At 43.8% G+C, this 27402-nt stretch overlaps 3 protein-coding genes across 15 annotated transcripts in view; 1 reads left to right on the top strand and 2 right to left on the bottom strand.

Moving 5' to 3' along the window:
- Window positions 1-23126, bottom strand: part of LOC148000531 (uncharacterized) — a 36127-nt gene extending 13001 nt beyond the window's left edge. For 2 of the 14 annotated variants that reach the window (XR_015639842.1, XR_015639843.1), the window contains exons 1-4: window positions 22959-23126; window positions 22405-22509; window positions 9428-9550; window positions 9212-9301 (exon numbers count right to left, since the gene is read on the bottom strand). Coding sequence is in view for 2 of the 14 variants with exons in the window: in XM_087589430.1 (XP_087445556.1) it covers window positions 9285-9301; window positions 9428-9550; window positions 22405-22509; window positions 22593-22731 (384 nt within the window). In the remaining 12 variants the exon portion in view is untranslated. Of the gene's footprint in view, window positions 1-6534; window positions 6790-8976; window positions 9127-9211; window positions 9302-9427; window positions 9551-11664; window positions 11709-22404; window positions 22513-22592; window positions 22747-22958 lie in introns of those variants that run through there. The other 12 variants (XR_015639848.1, XR_015639844.1, XR_015639840.1 and 9 more) reach the window with 12 other exon arrangements.
- Window positions 1-27402, bottom strand: part of Erich1 (glutamate-rich 1) — a gene marked incomplete at its 5' end in the record, with an annotated part of 52793804 nt that overhangs the window by 44431228 nt on the left and 8335174 nt on the right.
- Hand2 (heart and neural crest derivatives expressed 2) lies at window positions 23250-26592 on the top strand. The gene is given in 2 exon segments (NM_022696.2): window positions 23250-24720; window positions 26117-26592. Coding segments are annotated over 2 exon segments (654 nt in total). The 5' UTR covers window positions 23250-24165; the 3' UTR covers window positions 26216-26592.

Genomic DNA, 27402 nt, shown 5'->3' with positions numbered 1-27402 from the left:
CTGGGCGGGAGAGGAGATAGGAAGAGGAATGGGTGGGAGCATTAGCTCTAGGGAAGGGTAGTATCTTTAAATGTGCCAGAGGCCTGGGCTGAGAGAGACTCCGGGGAGTCTTTGAAGGTGACACTAGCTGAAACTCCAACAGTGGGGAATAAAGAGCCTAAAGTGGCCACCCCCTGTAGCCAAACAGGACTCCCAGTGGAGGGATAAGAACAACCCACCCACAAAACCTTAGATCCAAAATTTGTCCTACCTACAAGATATGCCAGGACAAAGATAGAGCAGAGACTGAAGTAGTGGCCAAACCATGACTGGCCCAACATGAGACCCATCCCATGGGAGAACCAGGCCTTGACACTATTAATGATACACTGTTATACTTGCAGCCAGGAGCCTAGCATACCTGTCCTCTGAGAGGCTTCACTCAGCAGCTGAGACAGATGCAGAGACCCATAGCCAAACATTAGATGGACCTCAAAAAGTCTAATGGAAGAGTTAGGGAAAGGTTTAAGGAACCCAGAGGCAATAGGGACTCCACCAGAAGACCAATAGTCAACTAACCTGAACCCTTGGAGGCTCCCAGACATTGAACCACCAACCAAAGAGCATACAGGGGCTGGACCTAGGTCCCCTGTACTTGTGTAGCAGATGTCTAGCTTGGTTTTCATGCCTGTCCCCCAACAACTGTCAAGCTGTCCCTGATTCTGTTGTCTACCTAAGGGTTCTGTTCTCCTAACTGGCTGCCGTATCTAGCCCCATGGAAGAGGCTGTACCTAGTCCTGCAGTTGAGGTGCCAGGGTAGGTTGGTACCATGGGGCAGGGCCTCCCATTTCTCAGATGTGAAGGGGAGGAAGCGTTGGAGAGGGGCCATGTGAGGGGCAACAGCAAGGAGGGGGAGCTGAGATCAGGATGTAAAGTAAACAAATAAATTCATGGGGAAATGTTATTTTAGAGAAGGAAGCTGACCTTGAGGATTTCCATGGAATAAGCCAGCGTTCCTACCTTCTCATACCAGAGAGTAAACCAAAGGACAAAGAAACTACATAAGCTTCTTTGTGGCTTCATTAAGGAGCTTACATCAGTACTAACCCAAGTACTATCTTCAACTCATTGACAATATCTTCTCACAAAAGCAATTTGCTATTCAAAGAGTCATTAGCCTTTATGTTCAATAAGCTGTGAGTTCATAGAAAGTCGTAGCTGTTTACCTGGAGTCACTAATATTTCACCTGCAATGCCATTCATGTATCAGATGCTGTCTGTCTTCTATTGATGTGATGAAACACTTGACCAGAGCAGTTTGGGCAGAAAGGTTTTATTTAGCTTATACTCCCATGTTACTGATCATCATTGAGGGAAATCAGGACAGAAACTCTAACAGGACAGGAACCTGGAGGTAGGAGCTGGTGCAGAGGCCATGGAAGGATGCTGTTTACTGGTTTGTTCATGCTCTCCAGGACCCCTTATGGTGTCTCCAAAACCAGTACCACCTGAGTGACTCTTTTTTTTCTTTTTTATTGGTTATTTTATTTATTTACGTTTCAAATGTTTTCCCCCTTCCTGGTTTCCCCTCTGCAAACCCCCAGCCCATCTGCCCTCCCTGCTGCTTCTATGAGGGTGCTCCCTATTCACTTACTCCCACCTAACTGTCCTGGCATTCTCCTACACTGGGGCATCAAGCCTCTACAGGACCAAGGGCCTCCCCTCCCACTGGTGCCAGATAAGGCCATCCTCTGCTACATATGCAGCTAGAGCCATGGGTCCCTTCAACTCTTTTGTTGATGGTTTAGTCTCTGGGAGCTCTAAGTAGGTCTGGTTGTTTGATATTGTTGATCTTCCTATGGGGTTGCAAACCCCTTCAGCTCCTTCAGTCCTTCCCCTAAGTCCTCCATTGGGGTCCCCGTGCTCAGTCCGATGATTGGTTGCGAGCATCCACATCTGTATTGGTCAGAATCTGGCATAGCCTCCCAGGGGACAGCAATACCAAGCTCATGTCAGCAAGCACTCCTTGGCATCAGCAATAGTGTCTGGGTTTGGTGTCTACAGATGGGATGGATCCCCAGGTAGGACAGTCTCTGGATGGCCTTTCCTTCAGTCTCTGCCCCACTCTTTATCCCTGTATTTCCTTTAGACAGGAGCAATTCTGGGTTAATTTTTTGAGATGAGTGGGCCATCCCTCAATCAGGGGATGTGCCTAATCTCTAGATATGGTCTCTACAGGTTCTCTCTCCCCTCTGCTGAGTATTTCAGATAATGTCACCCTTATTGGGACCTGGGAGCCTCTTGCTTTCCTGACTTCTGGCACTTTCTAGTGGCCTACCCCTCAGTTCCTCATCCTTCACTGCTACACACCTCCATTCAGTTTCCTGACCTGAGTGACTCTTACACTACCAAATTTGGCTGCCAACAGGAAGGTTAACCTTGGCCACCTCTGGAACACAGCTGACCCTGAGGAAACACTTTCCAGAAGACCTCACCTCAATGATACTGGTCTCTGCTTAATTGAAGCTGATTAGGCTGGCCCAACTGACCAGCATCCATTGTCCCAGCAAAGCAAAGGTTTTACTTCAGTATCTTGTTAATCAGAGCTGATTCTTTAGCCCCAGCTGAACAGACACCACAGGTTCTTCACACATAAGGTCTAGTAGAGTCTTTGTTCTCCTCTGAAACTTCACAGGACAGGCCTCCATCAACGGTACTACTCTCGACATTCTTACCTTCCAAGCTCCTCCATAACAGCTCACTGAGCTCTCAACACTCAATAGCTTTTCTAGACCAAAGTTCTCTCACATTCTTCCCCAAAACAATATAGTTGGGTCTGGCACAGCAATATCTTACTATCCTCATACAAACTTGTCTTTTAATTAGGGTACGCCATGACATACCATGATCAAAGCAACTTGGAGAAGAAAAGGTTTATTTGGCTTATACTTCCATGTAAGTATTAATCACCAAAGGAAATCAGAACAGGAATCCAGAGAGCAGGAGCCTGGAGCCCAGGGAAGGGTGCTGCTTACTGGCTTGCTCCTCACGGCTTGCTCAGCCTGCTTTCTTATACAACCCAGGACTACCGGCCTAGGAATGGCACCACCCACAATGGGTTCTCCCTCCTACATCAATCATTAATTAATAAAACGCCCTACATCTGGATTTTATATAGGCACTTTCTCAAGCCAGGTGCCCTCTTTCAGATGACTCTCCATCATGTCAAGTTTACGTAAAACTAGGCTAGCACAATGCTCAATGAGTCGTGTGTTAAATGAAAGAATGAGAGCGGATGACACACTACTGAGGCAGTGAGTGGTTTTCATTTCTCTGTGAACTGGAATACTTCTGTGCCTTAGTTATTCTCTTACAGAACAGGAGTAGTACTGCAGCTTTTATGAGGAATTGTCGAAAATGAGAGTCCATATGAGAAACACACTCAGAACAAGGGCCTGGCATATAGAAAACATCAGAGTTGTTATTGTTAGTGCTGCTGCTGCTGCTGCTGCTGCTGCTGCTGCTGCTGTTGTTGTTGTTGTTGTTGTTGTTGTTGTTGTTGCTGTTGTTGTTGCTATTATCTCTCATTTCTGATGTGGGGTAGACCAGGGTTCAGTGAATCTAGAATTTCATGCAAAACTAAGGTGTTCATTGCCCTAAGAAAGCATTCACCTTTCCAATAAATGTGTTCCCCGAAGACTTAATGTTGCACAATAGTCTGAAGATTCTCCATGGCTGCCTGAGATGATTCATTCCCAGCACTCAGAAGGCTGGGACAGGAGGATTCCCCAATTCCAGTGAGTTCCAAGCCTGCCTGGGCTATAAAGTAAAACCTATTCTTGCCCTTAAATATTTTTTAAATAAATGGAGTAGAAAGTGGGGGAGGTGGATAAGTGTGATCAAAATATATTGTATGGCATTCTCAAAGGATACAAAAGAAAACATCTTAAAAAGGTTACATCTAAGCTGCTACTCAGAGTTTATCACTATTATACATAACGTATTACATACATGGTCATTACATGTGAAACACCATTTGTATGAATTCAGTAGATACAAGAAGGCTCCTAACATTACTAATTGTTCACTGCTATTGACCTAAGTTTTATTACTTTGGATCTCAGCATTTCCACTTTGCCTGCTCTGACCATCACTCCCTAAGGGGTCTATGATTATCTAGCAGTGCCCAAATGCCTGGCCATGTGCACTCTGGTAGCCATCAATGGCTGACTGAAACAGGAACAGGAGCATCTTAAAACAAAACAGCTGCATCCCAGGCGCTTGAGACTCAGGTGGAATATGATAGCTGCTATTAAGCTCCTTTGAGCTCGTCTTGACTTTGATGATTTCCCTCTTCCTCTTCTGTGCCAAACTCCAAGTTGATCTTGTAAAATTGCTCCAATGATCATTTGGGTTTGTGCTAATGTTTTAGTTGTATTGTTATTAATTTCAGGATTTGGACTGGCATCAGTCTTAAGGGACTTTTTCCCTTTTGCCTATGAGATAAAAGTCTTGCTAAACTCCCCTCAGTGGGCATGAAAGTAGCAATGTTTTGACCCTTAGCATTGACCTAATTCAAAGGCCCTGCCCTATCAAGCACTTCTTGGTAAGTACCTAGAGTGGTCTTTACATGTTGAAATGGATTCTAGATACTATGGCCACCAACCTCCTTTCCCAACACTTCCCATTCCACTGCCCACTCTTTGAGTGAAATGCTTTATTTCTATAGTAATAAATGCATCGTTGAATAAAATCTATTGGTCACAATTTGGGAAAAATAAGAGCTTAAATGCACTGTTAAAGTAAAATTTTCAGCCAGACATCATGGCACATGCCTTTAATCCCAGCACTTGGAAGGGGGAGGCAGGTGGATCTCTGAGTTGGAGGCCAACCTGCTCTACAGAGCTCTAGGGCTGCACAGAGAAACACTGGCTCAAAAAAAAGGAATTTAGGAATTTTTATTTTGAGAGTTTATACAGAGGCTAACCTAGAGCTCCGCTGGTAGAGTGCTTGCTTGAGGGTGCATGTAGCCCTGGCTTTGATCAGCAACATATAAAGGAGAATGTGGTGGTTGAAGATGGGAATCCCAGTACTTGGAAAGTACAGGAAACAAGATCAGAAACTCAAAGTCATTCCTGGCTATGGAGTTCAAGGCCAGCAAAGAGGTTAGGAACGTAAAAAAAAAAAAAAAGGAATGTAGATCAGTGATGGAACATTGCCTAGAATTCACACAGCCCTGGATTTGATCTCCAGAACCAAAAAAGAGAAAGGAGAGGAGAGGAGAGGAGAGGAGAGGAGAGGAGAGGAGAGGAGAGGAGAGGAGAGGAGAGGAGAGGAGAAGAGAAGAGAAGAGAAGAGAAGAGAAGAGAAGAGAAGAGAAGAGAAGAGAAGAGAAGAGAAGAAATAGAACATAAGGTAATTATGCTAATTGAAGCAGTTCTAGAACCTTCAAAATCTCCTATTAGGGAATCAGCATGATGGTGGTACATGCACCCCGAAGAGAGAAACAACCATATCTCTGTGAGTTCAAGTTCCATCCTGGTCTACATAGTGAGGTGAGTTCCAAGGCACCCAAGACTCTGTAGAGAGACAGTGTCAAAAAAAAAGGAAAGACTGAGCCTCTGAATTAGTGGTTCTCAACTTGTGGATGGAGACTCAGGGGTTGCATATCAGATATCCTACATATCAAATATTTACATTACAATCCATAACATAACTGCAAAATTACAGTTATAAAGTAGCAATGAAAATAATTTTATGGTTGAGGGTCATCACAACGTAAGGAACTTTATTAAAAGCTCTCAGCATTAGGAATGCTTAAAACCGCTGCTCTAAATTAATATATCTTCATTCTACCATTGTGTTGAATACAATCGTTTCTAAAAGCTGTCACTTAAAGATTATTCATGGTGTTACAATGAAGTCAAACAGTCATCCAACTCATTGGGACTTTTTCCAGCTCCCAGTGGCCACCTGGGATTCATCTCTGTTCTCTGATTCTGTGTTTCAAATCAGCTGCTTAAAGATACTATTGCTGTCAACAGGGCCCCTGATTTATTTAATCCTCCTCCAAAGTAGGTTCTGAAATTCTTACAATTTAACCCCTACTTAAGCCAGCAGCTCCCCTGCAGGGACTGGCTCTTGCTTGCACTGGCAAGTGTGTGTGGAGGGTAGGGGGCTCTGTGGCACCACATGGCCTGGGAAAGGGAGTGCATCCTTTTCCCCTACTGCTATACTTTATCATTTCCACACAACATCCATGAGGTGTTTAACAGTGTTTCTCACTACTCCTTTCTGGAAATAGCAACATGCAAGCACACTGTGTGTATGTTAGTCAGGACTCAATAAATGCCGATACTGCGCATTTAAAGAATGATATCATTTTGCTAATTTAATCAGCAATGAATGAGAACACTCATTCTAGCTTCCTGTGGCCCACTTCTGTAGTACCAACATTTACGAGGCTGAGGCAGGAGGATGGCAAGTACCTGGCCAGCTGGAGATACATAGTGAGTGAAACACCATTGCAGAAACAAGGAAAAAGAACACACTGGATTTTTAAAAATAATTTTAATATACTATGTGCATGGTTGGCTAGGTACATGCCGTGTGCCACTGTGCATATGTGAAGATCCGAGGACATCTTTCAGGAGTCAGTTCTCCCTTTGTGTCACATAGTTTCCAGGAATCGACTTATGTCACCAGGCTTGACAGCAAGCACTTTCATCCACCGAATCAGTACAAACGGAAGTACAGATTCAAATAGAGTAAAAGCAAAAGGGAGGAGTTTTAGTGAATCAGAAGATGAGACTAACCAAAACAAACAAACAGACAGAAGGAAAAACAGAACAGAAACATAAACTTTAGAAATAGATTATGGCAGTTGGGTCTAACTCTAGTTCTGACTTCTACTGTACCGCTCAATCAGCTCATCAATTTTAAAGTTCTATGCAAAGAAAAGGTCCCCTAACAAGAAGTGGCTTCTTGTCCGTCCCCAAATCTTTTCCCAAATAGCACTACAATGCATAATAAAAATCAGGGATGATTTTTTTTAAAAATCAGATAAGTTTGAGAAATGATCTGAGTCTTAGAAAACTTCAGGCTTATTCACAATCCTATCCTCCCCCTAGTTTGATTCAGTTATAGAAAGTGTGGAGTTGACTTCCTAGAATACCCACTGGCCTACTGTTAGTCTGTTTGAGTGTCCTCATGCAGTGGTCAAAAATAATAGAGATCCTTCAGTCTTCTTACCCAGCTTCACCAGTGCTGTTACACAATATCACAGCTAGGATATCAGCACTGCCACAGTCAAGTGCAAACTGTTGGCTTTGTGCCTAGGATCCTTTTGCTGTCCTTTTCCATTTCCCTCTTGCCCCCACTATTCCTTGGCTCCTGCTACCTCCAATCTTTCATTCATTTCTTTAATTCTGCTATTTTAATACTATTACATAAATGTGTGCAGGGGAGATGGCTCAGTGGTTAAAGTGTTTAACCCCCAAGCATGAGGGCTGCAGTCAGTTCCCCAGAACTTCCACAGATGAACTGGCTAGCAAGACTAGGCACATCCATGAACCCTGGGTTTCACTGAAGGACCCTGACTCAAACAATAAGGTAGAAGAACAGCCAAGGAGGATTCCTGACATCAAACTTGCACATGCAAGTAACAACAACAACCATGCAAGACATACACATTCACACCACACAAATGAAAATGGAGAAGTAAGGATGCCAAGAACCTTTAGGGCTTCTTATTTTTTCACCCAGTCTAATTCTCTAAAGATTCGTTTGCACATCAGTGATTTGCTGCCTCTAACTGTTCAGTAGTATTTCATAGTACCGTGCATCACGATTGTGGTAGTTTAAATGTTAGTAGAATAGCTAGCAGTTGGTTTACCCACTGAAGGACGTCTGAGTAGTTATAGGTTATCGCAAATAAGGCTGTTACAAACATTTGATGTGAACTTACGTATTTATGTATCTGGGGATGGGGCGGGGGGGATGCTTCGAAGCACAGTGCTGAGTCATGAACATGCTGTTCATGTTTAGCTTTGGGGGTTTTATTTTTGTTTTGCGGGGGTGTGTTTTTTGTTTTTGTTTCTATTTGGTTTGGTTTGGGTTTTTTGTTCTTTTGTTTTGCTTTGCTCTGCTTTATTTTGTTTTTAAGAAATTACTAAACTAAACACTCTTCCAGACGGTATCTTAGATTAAATTCCCACTTATGTTGTATGATCAACCCAAGTTCTTTGCATATTTATTAGTATTCTATTTTGTTGTGATAGTTTTTAGCCAAATCCAGAGATCAAATTTAGAGCAAACACTTGCAAGGTGAGTTCAATACTCAATTTGTGCTGTTATGTTCACAGCACTTAGGCATCCATTCTTAATGTCAGCTACTTTTATTTTAAATTCCACAAGCTAATAACAATGTATTCGGAAAAATTACTTAACATCTCTGAACCTCTATTTCCTTATATGTAAAATCTGCCACTACATATACACACACATATATATATGTATATATATATATATATATATATATATAGCTTGAGCTCAGGTGATGATGGTGAGTGCCTTTAATCCCAGCACTCGGAGGCAGAGGCAGGCAGATCTCTGAGTTCGAGGCCAGCCTGCTCTACAGAGCCAATTTCAGGACAGTCAGAGCTACACAGACTTGAAAAACTAAAGACAAGCAAACAAAGAGGATAATGCATGTAAACAATGTAGGATACAATGTGTGCTCAAAATGTGTGAGTTCTCTCCCTTTACACTGTTTGATTTCTTGCTGCTTTTGGCTTTGTTCTAGGGACTGAACCCAGGATCTCATGCTCGACAAGGACTGCATCATTGATCTAGTATTCTTATATATTTGAACATATGTGGTTTCCTTTAATTCCTTCATAGCATCTCTAGGAATCCCTACTTTCAGTTTGATTGCTATTTCTTCACTCATTTTGCTATTATTTTAAAAACTGGTGAACATAATTAAATAGCATGGAATTATTTTCAAATTTTTAAAAATTCATTTATTTTATATATGTGAATACACTATACCGTCGCTGTCTTCAAACACACTAGATGAGGCCATCAGATCCCATTACAGACAGTTGTGAGCCATCATGTGATTGCTGGGAATTGAAGTCAGGACCTCTGGAAGAACAGTCAGTGCTCTCAACTGCTAGGCCATCTCTCCAGCCCTATTTTCAAATGTTTTTAACTCTGCTTTTCTACTTACACGCTATATGCACTCAGGTGACTGCTTGGCATCTCTGTCAACACCAATGATGGTTCATTTCCAACTCTGTCTTTTAGAAACGTCTCAGACCTGCCGTTGAGAGCAAGAGATGGAGAGTTCAAGTAAGAAAACGTGAATACTTCATAAACAGTTAACAAATGACTCCACCATAGGTAAATAGACTAAAGTAAGATATGGAAATAATGTCCCGCTTACCTTCATTTTGCCAGAGAATACAAGTTAGGGAGATGGCAGGAAGTTGAATGACTTCTGAGCATAGTGCTGCCCAAAGCATCAAATAACAGAGCCGTATCAGATATTTCCCCTTGCATTTTCTTTCTATCAAAAATACAAAATTATGCACTACTACTAAATATAATCATAACCCTCAGTTGGCCCAGTTACCCTGGGCATCTGAAAAAGGCTGAGTCCAAGATAGGCTTCCAGTGGCCATCTCTTAAGAGCAGAGCCTGGGATGTGTTACCATCTGTCTGGCTCCATTAGGTAGCAGCAGATTATATAACCCAAGCCTTCATCATGAATAAACGGCTTAAAACAACTCCTTCGAAGACCCTTCCATGTAAGACCATGCAAAGAAACCATGCACAAAAGAATAGCAGGAGAGTCTCTGCAGCCTCCCTTTAAGAACTTAAGCCAGACACAAAACGAGGCAGCTCAACCCTGGATCAGCCCAAGAATTTTTAAACAGTCAAGACTGACATTTACTCTAAAATACTTAAACCTGTTACCAGATTCTTCTTTATCTTACCACTTGTTTATTTTTGCATGGGTTTATTATGTATATTATATAACAGTAAAAGAGCTTAAATACTTTTTTCAAATAAATATACATAAAATCTATTAAGTAGAGGTTTTAAGTTAAAACGAGAGAAAACCATTCCCTGGGTTATTTTATTTCCCTAAGGTGTTATTTTTTCCAGTTAAATCTTCATGTTGGGTACCAATAGGCCATAAGTACACAGATGCAGATAACACCGAGGTAGATCACATAGGAGCATCTCCCCATATCTTCTCTTGCTTCCCCCTTGTTTGTTTGTTTGAGACTGAGCCATATTGTCATGTACTGATCTTTTACTCATGGCAGCCTCTTCCCACAGCTTTCGGAGTTGCTCCACTACACCCAGATCCCATGTCTTTCCTGACCCTCTGAAGATGCCAGAAGCTTGGGAGCTAGAAAGCAGTGCAGGTCCCTCAAAGAGAGCTCCTGAGCTTGTGAGCCATCACTGTCCTCATGATCAATGCTGTCAGGAAGGTAGTTGTGGTTTGCCACTCGTTGTAGAGCCGTGCCAAAGAAAATGGCTGAGGCGTATTAAATATTTAGTATACACCAGACCCTCTACTAAGAACTGCAGATGAATATTCTCTTTAATGTTTGCTATATAACAACTGCGACTCTTATCCATCTTTTACACATGTGATCCCTGCAGCAGAGAATAGCTACCTAATTTTTCTAAGGCCATACAGTTAATAGCTAAAGTCCAGGATTCTCTGGACCCTGTGTTTAATCACTGTGTTCTGCTTCTTGACATGCATAGCAACAGCCTCACCAGGTATCCCTGAGATTTGCTTTTCAACAACAAAATAAATGCGGAAGACTGGCTTCAGCCTAATTGTGATTTTGTTTCTCCCTGGGATCAGAATACTTGTCAGACTACATCCCTGACCCTGACCTCAATATCAAAAGTAAATGGCAATCCAATTTTCAGGAATTATTCTCACATACAGATATTGAAAAAAAATGTATCTCATCAATTCTTGAAACTCTGTGAAGTCCCCTCCAACACAAAGTGTGCACAGCTTATTTCTTCCACAGTTGCTAACCCCTAATATAATGAGAAAGAGAAAGCATGTGAACCTCTCCATTTCTAAGAATCAGAGATAGTAATGGGAGAACAAAGAAAAGCTGAGAAAAACTGTCAATCGTTAACGCAGCTAAATTAATTAATTTATTAATGTGTTTAAGCAGAGAAACACCAGTAAATTGCAGCATCCATCCCCTCCTCATTCTGGAACTTTCTGAGAAAATGCAAGTAGAAGTATGAGCATAGGGAAAGAAATAAAATGTCTGTAAAAAAAAGAAAAAGTGCTTTTAAGGGAAGGCTCCCTAACATGATTATATGTTCTTAGCTATGCAAATTGACGACTCAAATTTCTCTTTTCAGATGCATTGGAAATACCAAAGTCCTGATTTCAAATGCAGTATAATTTACAAAGTCCAATCAACAGGAGACAGACTTAAATGTTACTTTGTAACTGTGGCTATTTTTAACTTTGATAACCCCTCATATTTATCTTTGCAAGTAGCAAGTGACTTTAGAAGTAATGCTAAATATTTCTATGTCTAAAAAGAGAAAAATCCAACAGTAAAACAATTAAGCAATTTAATATCTCAAGATGATACATTAATTTTGTAATAAAGCAAAAATACCTACTTGATTCAATTCTGTAATTTGATTGCTGACATCATCTTTCTTGACTAACACAAGACGCATACAAACAACAATGTTTGGGAAAGTAGAAAGAATTACCAGGATTGTAAGAAGACAGCTTCTTCCTTTCTTTGTCCCATATTAATAACAGTTAAAATTCCTGCTTTCTTCCAAATACAACTTTTTCCCATTTTGCTCAGCAATTTGGAGTATAGATAAATCATCTCACAGATAGTTTTTTTAAAACAATATTTTATGATGCAAAATGTATATTGGGCTAAAAGGAATAGTACTTTTTTAAGTTCTTATATTTCAACATAATATTAAAATTCACAGCAAGCCTGCATTTGCATATATAAAAGATTTTGCATGTATTTCTTTGATTGGGTTTCTTCATCCACTTTAAAAACACAATTTTTTAGAAAAAAATCACTGAATCAAAGAAAACAATAATCTTGAATTTAGCTTCTCACCTTCCTGTTTACGAACAAAGACAGATCTTATCCAAGCAAATGTTCTTTTTCGTGTCCTACTTTTCAGGGTCCTTCCTGTCTTTTTTTTAATGCACCTCGTTAAGCCATCACTTCAAAAGCACTTAGGAAAGCACTTGCTCCTTTTCTCTGATTTCACATTTAACAGGGTTTTTTGTTTTGTTTTTGTGTTGTTTTGTTTTGTTTTTAGATTGATCACAAGCAGTCTCTTAGGGAAAGACCCCAGGTCCTGGTAGCTTCTGCAAAGGCTGGGCTGTCTGTCCAGTGTACTGTCTGTCTGTCACTCAATAGAAATAAAGAATCCTATTGCCTACAAAGGTATTAGGAAAGTGCTCCCAGATGAAAGCGTTTACCCAATTCCAATTGTTTGGAGTCTAAAGGACTAAGGAAGATACTGTTCCAAGAGCTACTGTTTAAAACAATGCAATCTCTGTTCATAATGAAATCTTGTTACTTAGAAATCTGAGTTCGTTTTTAAAATAATGGCTGTGTATCCAAAAAGGAATTCCAAAGAAGAATTCTTATGCCAAGCACATGTTTTTAATTATAATAGCATTGGCTTACCTAAGTAAATATGTAGACCCTAATAATTGTGCCTTACATGTTGACAGTTTTGAATATTATTTTCGTTTTGCTTTGTAAAAAGGATGCTAAATAATAATGTAGAAAGTGCAATATCTACCAGTGCCAAATTGCGGTTTGTTGGAATTGCAAAATACTGTAGCTAAAAGAAAAAAAAAGTTCTGTTGAAAAATAATAATTGAAAACTGGCCTGATTTTAAAACAAATGAATATAGCTATATCCTTATAGGATAATATCAAACAGAAAGTAATCATATTCCCAGGCAATCATGATTGCTGGCATTTATATGAGGATAACAATTCCTTACGGTTATTTTCATAGTCTTTCACTTAACATGGGATTAGCTCCAACATCTTCATAATTATCTGAGATCACCCAATGGAAAGTGGTATGGCAGAAACATGTTAACGGTTACGACAATCCCACCATCTTAATACCAAACAGATTAACACACATGAAAGTTATAGTATAATTTGTACATGGACTAATATGCCAGACCAATTCTTATGGTAAAAAGAGAATCTTTATGAAGTCTAACTACTGCTTCCTACGCCTTGGGATATTAAGGTGATCAGCTACCTAGGCAATGACTTAAGAAGCCTGCGTGGGTTTTGGGTAACTCTGTGGACTTCAGATGTTCTTCCACTCTGCCACAGCAGAGAAACGAAGCCATCAGTCCTGAGATTTGCTTTAGTGAAGACAGAGAGGAACTACAGAACAGTGGATTGAAAACCAAAAAGAAAAAAAATACTTAAACTGTTTTTTTAAAAAAATTGTTTATTGATCATAGTGGCTCCAAGTTTAGTGTATGGCCAGCAGACAAAAACACACTGTACCTTACACATTCTTCAGCAATATACTCATATCATTCTGGATGCCATAATCTCATAAAAATATCCCCTTCCTCAACTTCCCCTACAGTAAAAATCTCATGAAAGGAAAATGACCATCTGTTTGCAAAGTGCTATGAAGTCATAGCTACTCACATCAACCCGTCTTTCTTGAATCCATATAAAAAGACTTTTCATACAAGACCTCACTATTTGATAATCCTTATTACACGTGATAAAGATCAGAATGGAGTGAGAAGTCTCCCCACCATGCAGGTGCCTTCCCATCAGGGGTGGAAGTGAGTTTTAGATGACAACCTCTTCCAGCTCCAGCCGTTCTTGAAAAGGGGAAGAGGGGGGAACTCTAAATCATGTTGTTTCTACTTACGCAGGGAGAATCCATAAAAAAGAGATTTATTATTGTATTTTCTGTCTGAAATGTAATATTTGCTATTTTTTTACTCCAAAAGTGCTCCTCAGTATAGAGCAGAGTAAATATTACAATTTCGTTAAACAGCCGCCAAGATTTAATTGTCTGTGAAATATAAGGCTTAGGAACTGACTTAACTACTGTTCTCCTGACACAGAGGAGGCTCCCAGCACCGAGGGGAGGCTACCCCAGAAAGAAAAAAAAAGTGAACTAGATGTCCCCAACCACATGTGTGGAAAAGCGTGTCCTAGGAATTTGGGGTATGGTTCTTGCAGGAGATTTAAAGGAACTCTGTACAAAAAGTCAAACAAGAACAAACAGCTACGGCAACTGCGACAAATCATGCTAGCAGTTTAACAGCGAGGGAGCAGGCGGAAATCCAGCAACCGCTAACACTTACTGAGGAAAATGTTCAGAAGACAGGAGAGAGGGCAAGAGAAGCAGGGGGACAGAAAGGAAGCTGAAGAAACAACACTGGTGCCCATATGTGGATTCTGCATTTTACTATTGTTGCAGATGCCTTGGTGGATCAGCCAGGAACCTGGCAAGCCGGTGTTTAACTCCCCTCTGAGAGCCCTTTGCACTGGGGTTTGGGCTAGGGCTCCAAGCAACCGGGTCACCCAGTGAGTCCCCCTCCCCACTCTCACCCCCACTCCCCACCCCCATCCCTCGCTGGTCTCCCAACAGCGGCTCCCCGGGTCGCTTCCACCAGCCGCTCTGGGTGCAGCGGAGTCAGCGGGCCGCAGCAAATTTGCCCCGGTGGCACCACAGGCACAAGCCAAGCCCGTAATTGCAAAGCAAACAAGGCTGAAATGTTGGATTCGCCTCCAACCTGACAAGATCTACGCTTTTGCCGCCAATTTGTTTTTGCAGCTCTATTTCAGGGCACTTGATTGAGGAAATGTTGAAAATAGCGGTGAGGGTTTCCCTAATGAGACCGGGGTGTTGGGGGAAGCGGTGGCCTTCCCTCAGCACCCGGGTCTCCGAGGTGAGCAAGAGAGAGGCGGCGCAGTTAACCCCTTCCTGCCCGCATCGGGCGAAAAGTTCTTGGAGATCCGCTGGAGGAAGGTACCAGTCCGTGGTTCCCAGCAGCAATCTCTCCTGACCTGAATGTGGTGGACTCGCTCCCTCCAGTCCACTCCACAGAAGAGCGTGGAGATGGAATGACAATTTGGCCGGAATGAAAGGGGAGAGATCCAGCATTCATCCCAGAGCCTAGACCACAGGTCTGTACACGGGTATCAGCTCCTACAGCCCCCCCCCCCCACACACACACACACACCCGGCTCCCCTCCCTAGGAATCGTTGCAGCCCAGTGAGCATTGCCCGCCTCCTCGCAGTGAACTCCTGGAAGGCCAGGTTTGGGCTGCTCAGCCAGGGAGGCAGGATGCTCAGAGACGGAGAAGAGCCCCAGAGACCAAATGCCCTAAGTTAGGCCGCACCGGAAGGGTGGGCGCACTTGGACAGGGTCCTGACTCCCGAGGCTGTCGGGCTGGGTCTTCAGCTAGGTCCGGAGGTGAATTTAAAATAAAAACAAATAAATAAAAATTTTTGAAAAGAAAAGAGAAAAACGAAGAGGCATGAGGAAAAATACGTAAATAGTTATTGAGCGAAGCTTGGTGTCAGGCAACACTCTCGAGGGCCACTGGATCCTTTTAATCTAGCTCACAACCCACAGACCGGTTTTATTGTTTCATTCCCATCACTGTTTGAATGAAAAGAGAAATAAAGGCACAGAGAGCACTGACCTCGTTAATGGAGTATTGAGGCAGCCCTGGCTACCTCTTGAGTTTGGGGTATTTAGGATGCGTACTAGATCAGACAGATCAGAGTTGGTCCTGCAGCCTGCAAGCCAGACTAAATTAGAAGACACTTTCCCCAGTGCCCGCAAAGGCTTGGGGTTGAAGGTCTGTTCCTTTCGAAATGACTTCCAAGTCGCTTACCAGCTTTAATGGCCTTCAAAATAGACTAAAATAACCCTATTGTAATTAGAACACCCGGTTTCTCTAAATTGCCTTCCCACCAGCTTCGGGGGCATCTTTTTGTGCAAAGCATTAGTTGTGATGTTGAAGAACACAGTCGCAGAAAGTGAAAGATCTGTGGAGTACAAGAGTATCTGTGGGGTTTCCACTAGAAAGTTTAGAGAAAGGGATGCTTCATCTGGGTGAAAGGGGAGAAACTAACCAGAAGGACTTCTATAAGGTGGAAACACTCAGGAAGGACCTAGAGGCAACAATGAAGTGTGGATTCTTCCCTAGCTTGGGAAGGTTAGCCTTTTGTCAAAGAGGTTGGCAAGTCAAAAGGTGCCAGACCCACATTTGGCGACAATGTGGACAATGTGCCGGGAGTGTGGTTAACACTAGCATTCATTTCACAGCTCCCCTTGTATCTTGGAGAATGGCAAGTTGATCTATCTTGTCCTGAGCCAAAATCCCAACCAGGTTTAAGATTGAAAGCCCAAGGTTTGGAGGTGATCGAAGTTGGTAGTCTTTTACTAGCTTTGGAACTTCTATGAAAGAGAATTATCAAGAGCAGAGACAGTAAAATGGCACTAGGGGCGCTCTCGCCAGAGACCCTGACTGCCCTAGTCCTACACCTCTGCTTTTTCCCTGGGGATCTAATCTGAGGTGTACCTTGGCCAATCCGAAATTTCTTTCTGAAGTTACACTCTCTTGAGAACACAAAGAGAAGACCCCCAGGAGGTGAAGAATGGCTCGAGAATGAACTGTGCCTTCTGTCGGCAAAAGAAAAAAAGAAAAGCATCAGTCACACGGATTTAGTGAAGTCTCCAAATGTATTGAAAATGGAATTCTCCTTTTCCTGTATGCAAACATTTGCTTCCTTTGAAGTTGGATGCTTTGCAAGAAAAATGCGGTTCCACTTTTTCAGTCCTCCAGTTTGGGGCCTGTGTTGATTTAAATGAGCACTCTCGCACAAGCATTAAAAAGAAAACCATTCTCTTTTGGAAAATAGAACAAAGTGGCACTTCTCCAATCAGAGTGCAGATACATAATCTGTAACAACAAATTCGCCTCATAGTGCTGCGCATTTCCAGCAAGCATCCTGCCTTCTCTGTTTATGTTATAACTTTGCTGCCTGCAATTATTTTTATTTTAATTTTCTGTCACTTTAACAGAAACCAGATCCTTTTCTTTTAATGTTTTGTACCCAGCATGTTCAATTTGATAAGATGTTCTTTCCTATCCTCTTTTAGCTCGCCTTTTCTTGTTTAGAGTTCTGTATCAGAAGTTTCTAATACTTCTCCCTCATTTTTTTTAAGAATTTGTCCCTGTCTTGCTTTATTTGTTTGTGTGAAATTTAGTTTGAAAGGAGATCAGAGAGAGCAGGAGGGGTTTGTAATAAGAGAATGACCGAATGACCCAAAGGCTGATTATCTATCATTAACTGGAGACTTGGTGTACCCAAATTACCAGGAAGACCTCAGTCTGCCGGATCCTTACCCGGCCAGAAAGGCAACGGTGGAATGCACACGCTGAAAAAGACTCATGACATTGCAAGTGATGACAGTGCTTGAACATATTTTCTTAAAGGAATTCTCCTTCAAAACTCAGCTCCAGCTGAAGGAATAAATTACTAGATCATAATCCGTTGCATACAGGTAAAAAGTCTGTACCCCAATGCCAACCTTACCAATGGTTTTTGCAACTAGCTTTCTCGTATTGTTTCATTAGAACCAAAATTGCAGTTAATTGTCTAAACTCCAGAGAATATTGAGAAATCAAGACAGGCTGCTTTTGATCTGCTAAACTCAGGGCTTGTAAAAATCGAAGTTTGCCATTAATATTGACAATAAAAGTGTTTCTTTTTGTTAACCTGAAACCTAACCTAACCTGCCTCAAGTCCCTCGTCTCCAAGCAAAGACTTAGAAGAACGAAGAGAGGCTTGGAGGGAACTGTCAGAGGTAAAGAAATGCATCTACTGGTGCAGTGACTGAGGTCAAATTGGGGAGTCTTTCCAGGAGTGCCCCCAACATGGCAGTTACCACTGGGAAGGAAAAGGAGTCAAATCCTGCAGTCCTACAAATGATGCCTCAGAAGGCCCACATGTTAGGCAGTCATTTCATCCCTATTTATCCTGAATCCCAGACTGTATTGCATGCCAGCTTAAAACCATCGTTGGCTAGTTCCAAAGAGTATAAATACGAAATTATAGTCATGTTCTCATGTGAATTCTGAATGATTTCTTTACAGTTTGAGAGAAATAATTCTCTTTAACCTTTATTTTATAATTGAGATTTTAATTATCTTTCTCAGTTTTGTGAGTGAAAGCCAGGGCCTACCTCTCAAATGTACATCCAGCCCTGAAATATTCCTGTGTATTCGATTCTTTGTATATGTTTTATAAATCTTGTGGGATGTATTGTCTCATAACATTTTATTCTAAACTCAGTATTGTCCTAGAAAGTGGCAAAGATCAGATTTATCATACTTCTCGAGATGACTATAATAACATATATTATGTTTAATGTTATTATATATGTATTACCCTTTGCAATGCCAGTTCACAGCACATTTTATGTTGTCTTTAGTCTGAATACATATTTTTAATTTACAGATACCTGTCAAAGTACCAAATCCTTCTTCATCAATGAGAACTCTCCACCATGGCAGCAGCGTATTTTCCGTTGATGCAAGAATGTAGTTATGGGTTATTGAAGAAAATAGAAGATCTACTGTGGGTCGTAGTGCATAGTAGGATTTTCATAACTAACTTAAGAACAAGCCAGTGCTTCATTCTTCCACAAGTCTCAGGTTCAGTGATGGGGTTAAATAAAATATGAACCCCAACACTTCTGGGGAGTAAGTTTAGCAAAAGGGAGAGCAGAAACTAAGGGGTGAAATGTTCAGGGACACAGGAAGTCTTGACTTTGCTATTTCCTAGGCACGACTGGACTGATGGCTTCACTTTTTATCATCCTCTCCACAGCCATCGCTGCCTTTGAACAGCCCCTCCCTCCTGCATCTGCACAGATCTGTTTTGTATGGAGAACCAGGTGGCAGGGGTTTACTCCCCAAATGCCCCACCCTTCTCCAAAATCCAAGAAGAAATTCCTCAGAAGAAACGGATGCCATATAGGAATCCAGGGCACCTTCTCCTGCCCTGCGCTTTGAATTGGACATTAAAGTTCATTTGACCAGATTTCCTACTTCATAGCTGTCCACTTTGAAACAATTTTGTCACATCTGTACACAAATACCAGAAAAGGAAAAGGAAAAGGGCTCTCTCAGAGGGAAGCTTTTGCTACTACTTAGCCCTTGGGCCTTGTTCTAGATGTCCTAAAACATGGTGAAACTAACTGGCTAACAGGAAATGTGACACAGTGCCTCCCCAGCAGAGAAAAGGCCCGAAGGATAATTAGAGTGTGACAGAAACAGTGTCTTTGGAGCAAGTGAAGCTGAGGTGACATCTTCAGCAACCGATTCGTTTTCCTGACACCCTCTGGGTTTGGTACTCCTTTGGGGTTCTTAGCGTGTTCTGGAGCTCACTTTGTTATAGATATTTTGAGAAATATTCCCAATCAGTTTTACTACTTCAGTTAAGAAGGGAAGGTAAGAAAGGGTTTAAAGGATGATGAAAGGAATTGAGCCATAATTCCTGTAAATATAAAATGTGTGTTTATGGCCCTCTGGCCTGGTTCTTTTCAGATCCAGTTTATTTTGAGTACTCCTGAGCAAAACATGAGATACAGAATTGCCCTTGCCTTTGAAATAATAAATACTCGGAAAAGATCTGTATCCCCCCCCCCAAAAAAAGAGACTGAAGTTTAAAAAAATATTTAGTTTAAAACAGAACTTAAAAGTAATATCTCACATGGGGCAAAAAATGTTTGCAACGGGGTCCCCAGCTTTTTTGTTGCCCTTTGAATCATTTCCAGAGAAAGTGGTAGTAAAAGGAAAGAGACAAGTAACACGAACACAAAGTAAATGTTTGAAAGCAGCCTTGTCGTCTGGCTGAGCTTGTGATGTACAGGGCTGTAGATACCCCATCAGCCTCAGAGATGATTATGGACACAGAATCTCCAACACTACCCTAAACCTGGGCTGCCTTCCTGTGATAATCTGCAGACCCAGGACCATTCAGCCCTTGGCCTCCCAGGAGAGACCTAATCCTCTATGGGACTCCTCCACAACCAGCATCATCACAGATCTATGGTGTTTGAGAATTCTAAATGTGTGTATCTTAAGGAGCAGCTAGTTCATCAGAGGCCCCCTTCAGAGGCGCTGCCTGTACAACCCAGGAGTGAGGGAGCAGGCTGAGATCTAAGCTAGCAACCGTACACCATACCTGCCTTCTTCTTCCACCTTCTTCCTGATCACTTCCTGTGCCAACTTTCCTGTAGACTCACCTTGTTAGTTCTCTCATGACCACCCCCTGGGGTGGGGCAGGCCCCCTAAACTAGGGACAAATTTAAGATAGCATTTTAGCTTCAAAATTTGCCAAAGTAGCAAGCTTGTCTGGCAGTCCAACATTCCTGGAATAAAATGTGTCAAAAAATACTAAAAGAAAGAAAGAAAGAAAGAAAGAAAGAAAGAAAGAAAGAAAGAAAGAAGGAAAGAAAGAAAGAAAGAAAGAAAGGAAGGAAGAAAGAAAGGAAGAAAGAAAGGAAGGAAGGAAGGAAGAACAAATGAAGTCAGAGCCAACTACTACTTGGTAGATGCCATCAAAACTTACCCACTGGTCCCCTCTCTCCAGTCACCTACAGACTGCTATTCTACAACTCTAGTCTCTTAAGTTTGTGTTTCTGAGGTTTAGACCCCTGGATTGTAGTAATTAACTGATAATGGTACTGTCAATGAGGAGTGATGGTCAGATTAGCATCTTTTACAGCCCCCTTTCTGCCCCCATGTTGTCCATTTCTTTTATCACTTGTGATGATGCTATCTGGAGCTATGAATCCATACCCCTTCTTTTTGTTGTTGTTGGTGGTAGTGGTGGTGGTTTCAATTTTAAAAGCAGGAAGAGGGGTGGGGGGAAGCTAAAAGTTGCAAATTCCCATCCCTAAATCCTGAGGCTACAAGTGAGTAGGTAGCTTCTCTATCCCCAGTCCTATCTTTCTCTGGATTCTTTTTCTATCTCCCAACACCATGCAAGTCTATTTCCTGAGGCAGTCAAGAAACACCTTTCATAATTTTTTATCTGTCGTTGGCCACAACACAATCATCTTAGGTAGTCTACCTGTTCCCAAGGCCTAAATATTTTTTATAAACAGAATTTTAATGTATCAAATGTCAGAGGCTTGAACTACCAGTATTTACTGATTCATGGTACCCCTCCTGCTGAAAATGTAAACAGAATTCTCCACCACATTACCTCTACTCTCTCCTTGAATAAGCCATTCTTTAAAGTTCTTTAAAAGATTCTCCTTGTACCCCAAACTGCAGACCCACCGAAGCTGGAAGCAGAGCTGTATGTAGGTCATTTTGTTCTGCTACCAAACACCAGCCTCTGGGCCAATGAGCAAAACTACTACTAGCTACTTTCCTTCCTGGATTTGTTCTGTCTTAGGACCCTCTGCTGGGGACTGGGAAACTGACCCCTTGCAAGCAGAAGAAAGGCCACAACCTTTGAGTTTTCCCCCTCTCCCACCACCTAGCTTTAAAGTCTTAAAAAAAAACTAACAAAAACAAAGCAAAACAAAAAAAAATAAAAATAAAAATAAACCTCCCAATGATACTACCACAGGGCAACAGGGCAGTTAGTTCTCAGCCCGGAGAACATGAGAGCAAGAACATGGACACACCGATTCCTTCTGATGTGAATCAGAATCCTTCCAGACAGAATCACTCTAGGAGATGAATCACTATATGGAAAGAACTGTCCATGCAGGATTCTTAGCCTGGGGTTCTCTTTGATATCTGGGACCACAGTGCTCCGGCCTCCAAAGAGAGATGCCCACTGTGGAGTCACTTGTGTCCCAGCTGCTTGCCTCTTTAGGTACAAGGCCAGCCCTCGATTTGATCAAATTTACAGCCTAAGGGCTTCTGTTGACACCCTGTTACACACTGACCTCCTTCGTGTGGGTGAGTAGAAGAAATCCTCACACAGGCCTGAGGGTGGTTTCACCTCCTTCCACTGGCTTCCCTTACCCGAGCTGCTTGGGAATCTGCCTAGGTGCCCCGCGGCCCGCTGACTTACAAGTAGGGATCCATTTTCCGTTCTAATGTGTTCAAGATCGCCAAGGCAAGCAGTCTAAACATCCACGAGCCTTCCTCCCTGCCTGCCTCTTAAACGTCGGTTTAATGGCTCCCCTCCGATAACTAAACCTGCTTTCCACAGATGCCCGCTTTTATGAGGGAAGCAGGAATGCAGAGGATATATTTATATGTTTGTTCGTAAAAACTAGAAAATAAGCTCCGAACACGCTGTAAAAACTATTCAGTTACTTACCAAACAGGCTAGTTAAGCCGGAAGAACACGGATATTCGCCACACCACAGATTCGAGAAATCGAGGTGCCCCACTTTGAAAACCTTCACAATCTCCGTTAGGGTTGCTGCACAAGAAAATTATGCAAAAAATGAGTGCATGCACAAACTAAAGGTCTCATCCACGCGCCCTGCAAGTTGTCATCATAACCTGAATCGTCCAATTGAGTGCCTAAGCAAACAGGCCACTGAAACTTTTCTGAAGTGTGCCGGGTCAAAAGAGCGCTTGGCGGTCCAACCTGGTCAAAGAGACTCGGCTCACTCCCAACTGCACCTTTATGGGATTCCATACCGCCACCTCCAGATTCTTGTCGCAGCCGCCACCACCACCACTACCACCACCATCCACTCACCCATCCCCAAATCCCATCCCCAGCCCAGCACAAAACTAACGGAGGCTGCCGGCTCACTTTTCTACCCCGGTTACCTACAAAACAGTTGAAAAAGCATAACCCGTATTCCTTCCCCTCTTCACCTCACCCCTGTAACCAGAAAAGAAAGTGAAATAATACTGTACCTGGTTTGAGATTCTTCAGTATTGGGGGGAAATATTTTAATAGCGAAGCATCTGTTAAACACTTGCATTAACCTATGGCTGGTAAAAGTTTTTTTTAACCCTGCCCCCCCTTGTTTTAATTATCTTATGGTTATGAGTGGACAACCAATCCTAGAAGAGGACCTCGGCAATTAGCAACGTGAACATCAAAAAGTTTTATTGCGGAGAGCGCGAGGCGCCGCCCCTGCCTCCCCGGGATTGGCGTGAGGAGCCTCTGACGACATATATTAACCCGAGCGGCCCTAAAGATGTAGCTGTACATGGAGATCTGGCTGGGAAAATCTGCTTGCTCCCCTCACCGCGTCCAGCCCAGGAGAACAGCCGCCGCCACTCGGGAGCTTGCCGGGCCACTGTGCACACCCCTCCGAGAGTCCATTCGCCGCTTCCCAGCTCCGAGGCGCCTTCAGGGGCCCAAGATTCTTGTCGCGAAAGGAGAGGATCTTAGAAAATGGATGCGCTGAGACCTCTCTGCAAAGCCTCCGAGAGAGCCTGAGAGGAGCGAGGACGGACACGTTACTCGCAGCTTTAAAAACAAATCACACTCAAGGACCAAAACAACAACCAAATAATTTTTATTAAAACAATAAGCGCCCAAGAACCCACGAGCTGGTGGGGGGAGGGGAAGGGGCGGGAAGGGGAGGGTCGCACGGAGGTAGCTCCACGCTGAGTAGCGACCCCACCGCCTCCCGGCACAGCCGTGCCGGCTCCTCAAGCCCCGGCTCGGACTCGCCCGGGATACCAGGTCAGCTTCGGAGTCAGGAGTCCCGCGCCCGGCATCTACCGGACAGCCTCGCCGGAGCCGGCCGGCACTTTTGCATGAGCACCGGAGCGCTCCGCCTGGTCGCGGCAGCGGGGAAAGCCGGAGCCAGCGCGCGGGCTGTAGAGCCGGGCGGGCGGAGGCGGCGGCCAAGGGCGCACGGTGCCGGGACCAGCTCGCCGCGCCCCATGGGGAACCGGCGGCCGCGGCACAGCTGAGGCGGGCCCCGCGGGCCAGGCGCGGGCCCCGGGCTACAGCGGCCCCCTCTGCGGCTGCAGGGCCGGCCCGGGAGCCCGGGGGTTGGGGGGTGGGGGGTGGGGGAGGCCGCCGATCGCCGAGGCCGGAGCCCGATCGGAGGGCACGGCGGGGCTGCGCGCACGCTGGGGCGCGTGGAGGGCCACGGAAGGCGAGATGAGTCTGGTGGGGGGCTTTCCCCACCACCCCGTGGTGCACCATGAGGGCTACCCGTTCGCCGCAGCCGCAGCCGCCGCTGCTGCTGCCGCCGCCAGCCGCTGCAGTCACGAGGAGAACCCCTATTTCCACGGCTGGCTTATTGGCCACCCGGAGATGTCGCCCCCCGACTACAGCATGGCCCTGTCCTACAGTCCCGAGTACGCCAGCGGTGCCGCGGGCCTGGACCACTCCCATTATGGGGGAGTGCCGCCCGGTGCCGGGCCTCCCGGCCTGGGGGGGCCGCGCCCGGTGAAGCGTCGGGGCACCGCCAACCGCAAGGAGCGGCGCAGGACTCAGAGCATCAACAGCGCCTTCGCCGAGCTGCGCGAGTGCATCCCCAACGTGCCCGCCGACACCAAACTCTCCAAAATCAAGACACTGCGCCTGGCCACCAGCTACATCGCCTACCTCATGGATCTGCTGGCCAAGGACGACCAGAACGGAGAGGCGGAGGCCTTCAAGGCGGAGATCAAGAAGACCGACGTGAAAGAGGAGAAGAGGAAGAAAGAGCTGGTCAGTACTAGGGAGAAGAGGGCGGAGAGGGGCTCGGGATTCTTGGGGGACCGCTGTTCTGGTCTTTCCAATCCGGCTGAGAAATTGTATGTCGCATTCTTTGACTGCGTGGTGAGCCGAAGTTGCTTTCACCAGGTTGTGAAGTAGGGATGGTTTCCTCAAAAGTAAGGAAGGGAGAATGTCAGCAGCAGAACGACCGCGCTTCTGGTCTTCCTTCGAGGTTCCAAGCTCCTCCAGTCTTTTAGGATCGACCTCCCAAAATGTAGAGAATCACTAATCTCCCAGTCGCCACTGGTCGGGTCCCTTCATTCTGTGTTTATTAGAGCTATCTTTGGCTTCCAACACTACCTTTCTTCTAAATATTTCTAAAGAGACTTACCCTCTCGGTTCCAGTTAGTCCCCTATTGATCGCATTCCCCACTCAAAAACCGAGGCTGCCTCTGACTCTGAACAGTAAGAAAATGTTATACTTGGTCGCATTGCTAGGGCACACGGGAGGTAACGGTAAACACTAAGTACTTTTAACATAAAAATACAGGTTTAATTTCTCTTTGGCAGTAATGGTAGAGCGTAAATCCCCCCCAGTAATTCACGAGTATTTTTAAATTTGAGTGAGCTTGTGCGTTTTAAGAGTAAAAGAAATACACATTATAGTCATTGTTACCAACTCCAACATGAAATTACTCCGAGCCACTTATAGTGATCTCGTAATGGTGTGTTCTGGATATGGCCATGACCAGGAAGGACCTAGGAGACACTTCCATTTGTGGAGGTTTTTTTGTTTTTGTGTGTGAGTGTGTGTGTGTGTTTTTTTTTTTGTTTGTTTGTTTTTTTGTTTTTTGTTTTTTGGTTTTTTTTTGTTTTTTTTTTTTTGTTTTTTGTTTTTTGTTTTTTTTCTTTTTTGTGGCTTGCAGCCCTTTGATTCATACATAATGGAATGACCTTCCCAAAAACCGGAGATTTCAAGGGCTTTGAAGGAGACATACTACTGAACTCAATGTATAGTGCTGCTGCTGGCTGGTGAGAGAGGCCCTGGCCAGAGCAGCGGGGCCTTTGGATGTGGGTTCGCTATTGAAAACAGAAGGCAGATTTAGCACTGGCCTCTGCTTCCTCTCCTGCAATGGCAGTAATAAGAACCTAGGCTTCTCTGTAAACAACTAGAGATCTGCCGGTTGTTTATAAACTTGCTGACTGGGTCCTTGAGCATTTGGAGAGGAGGCCTGGGCGGCAGCTAAAGCACTTTTCTGCAGGGGCCGGTACCCGCACCATTCCCTTCCTTAGGGGTTCCCTCCAACTGTGAGTCCTCTAGCCCGAGGAGAGCTAAGGTGGATAGGACCAGGCATTCTCTCTGACGGTCTCTTTTCTTTTCTCTCCCTCTCGCCCCCTTTCTGTCTAGAATGAAATCTTGAAAAGTACAGTGAGCAGCAACGACAAGAAAACCAAAGGCCGGACAGGCTGGCCACAGCACGTCTGGGCCCTGGAGCTCAAGCAGTGACGAAGAGGAGAGCTAGTGAGCCGGGGGCCAAGGCGCCAGATGCTGACCCAGGACTCCCCGAAAGCCCTTGGTCTCTGTTCTGAGGACTTCTTGCAGTTGGATCATCCGGTTTATTTATGTGCAATTTCCTTTTCCCTCTTTCTGCCCCCCCCCAACCTTTGAGGCATCTGCTCCCCACCTCCCTCTCAAAAAAAAGTGGATATTTGAAGAAAAGCATTCCATATTTTAATATGAAGAGGACACTCCCGTGTGGTAAGGGACCCCGTCATTCTGTGTGTGTGAATGTTCCCTCTTGGCTGTGTAGACACCAGCGTTATCCCCCCCCCGCCCCTTTACCCAACTCTTTCCAGATAAAAAAAAAGTGGACACTAGTGCATATATGAAGTGTATCTTTTTAATACTCGGCCTTTGGATATAAATATTCCTGGGGGTTATAAAGTTTTATTTCAAAGCAGAAAACAGGGCCGCTAACATTTCTTTCGGGTCGGTTATCTAGTGCTGTCACATTTCAAATGTCGTTGTTCCCTAGTCGAAGACATTTCCACTGGCTTCTTGTTTTGTGCGCTTCTGTCCTCCAAAACTAAGTGGAATTTAATTAATATTGAAGGTGTAAACGTTGTAAGTATTCAATAAACCACTGTGTGTTTTTTTTACAAAAAAAAAAAAACCCTAATCTTTACATGGGTGATACCTCAAAAGAATTTTGAAAACAAAGCTGTTATATTTGTTTTCATAATATTTAAAATATTCAGAAGTAAACTAAATTATCGTAATTGCCTCCAACTTTATTTAAAAGAGTCAGTGGTTCTAATCAATCAACTTGATCCGAGGCTCCCTAGATGAATGAGCTATTATTGAAGCAAACTGTCCTGGTGAAAATCCTGACCAAAGACCTGGGCTTCTACCCCGTCCCCTCTTCTTGCCGAAGCTCCCAGGAGAGCTTTGAGTGGTCTTTAGGAGTATCTGGTTGAGAGAAGGATCTGCGGCCACGTGCAGAAGGTTTAGGTGGCCTTGTTTTATAGGTATATATCGGAAGCCCTGTGCCTGGTTCTTCATTTTGTGTTTAGGGAGCATTTTTTTTTCTTTCCTGTGGAGGAGGTGTGAGGAGGATCCCAGGCCTTATTACAGGCATAGTCTGAGGCCTTTAGTTCAAAGTACAGGGCTTTTATCCAAGTCTCTCTTTTTTT

Source organism: Rattus norvegicus, chromosome 16 (assembly GCF_021556685.1).
Source record: "Rattus norvegicus strain SHRSP/BbbUtx chromosome 16, alternate assembly SHRSP_T2T, whole genome shotgun sequence".
Taxonomy (NCBI): Eukaryota; Metazoa; Chordata; class Mammalia; order Rodentia; family Muridae; genus Rattus; species Rattus norvegicus.
This window is presented reverse-complemented; position numbering and strand designations above follow the sequence as displayed.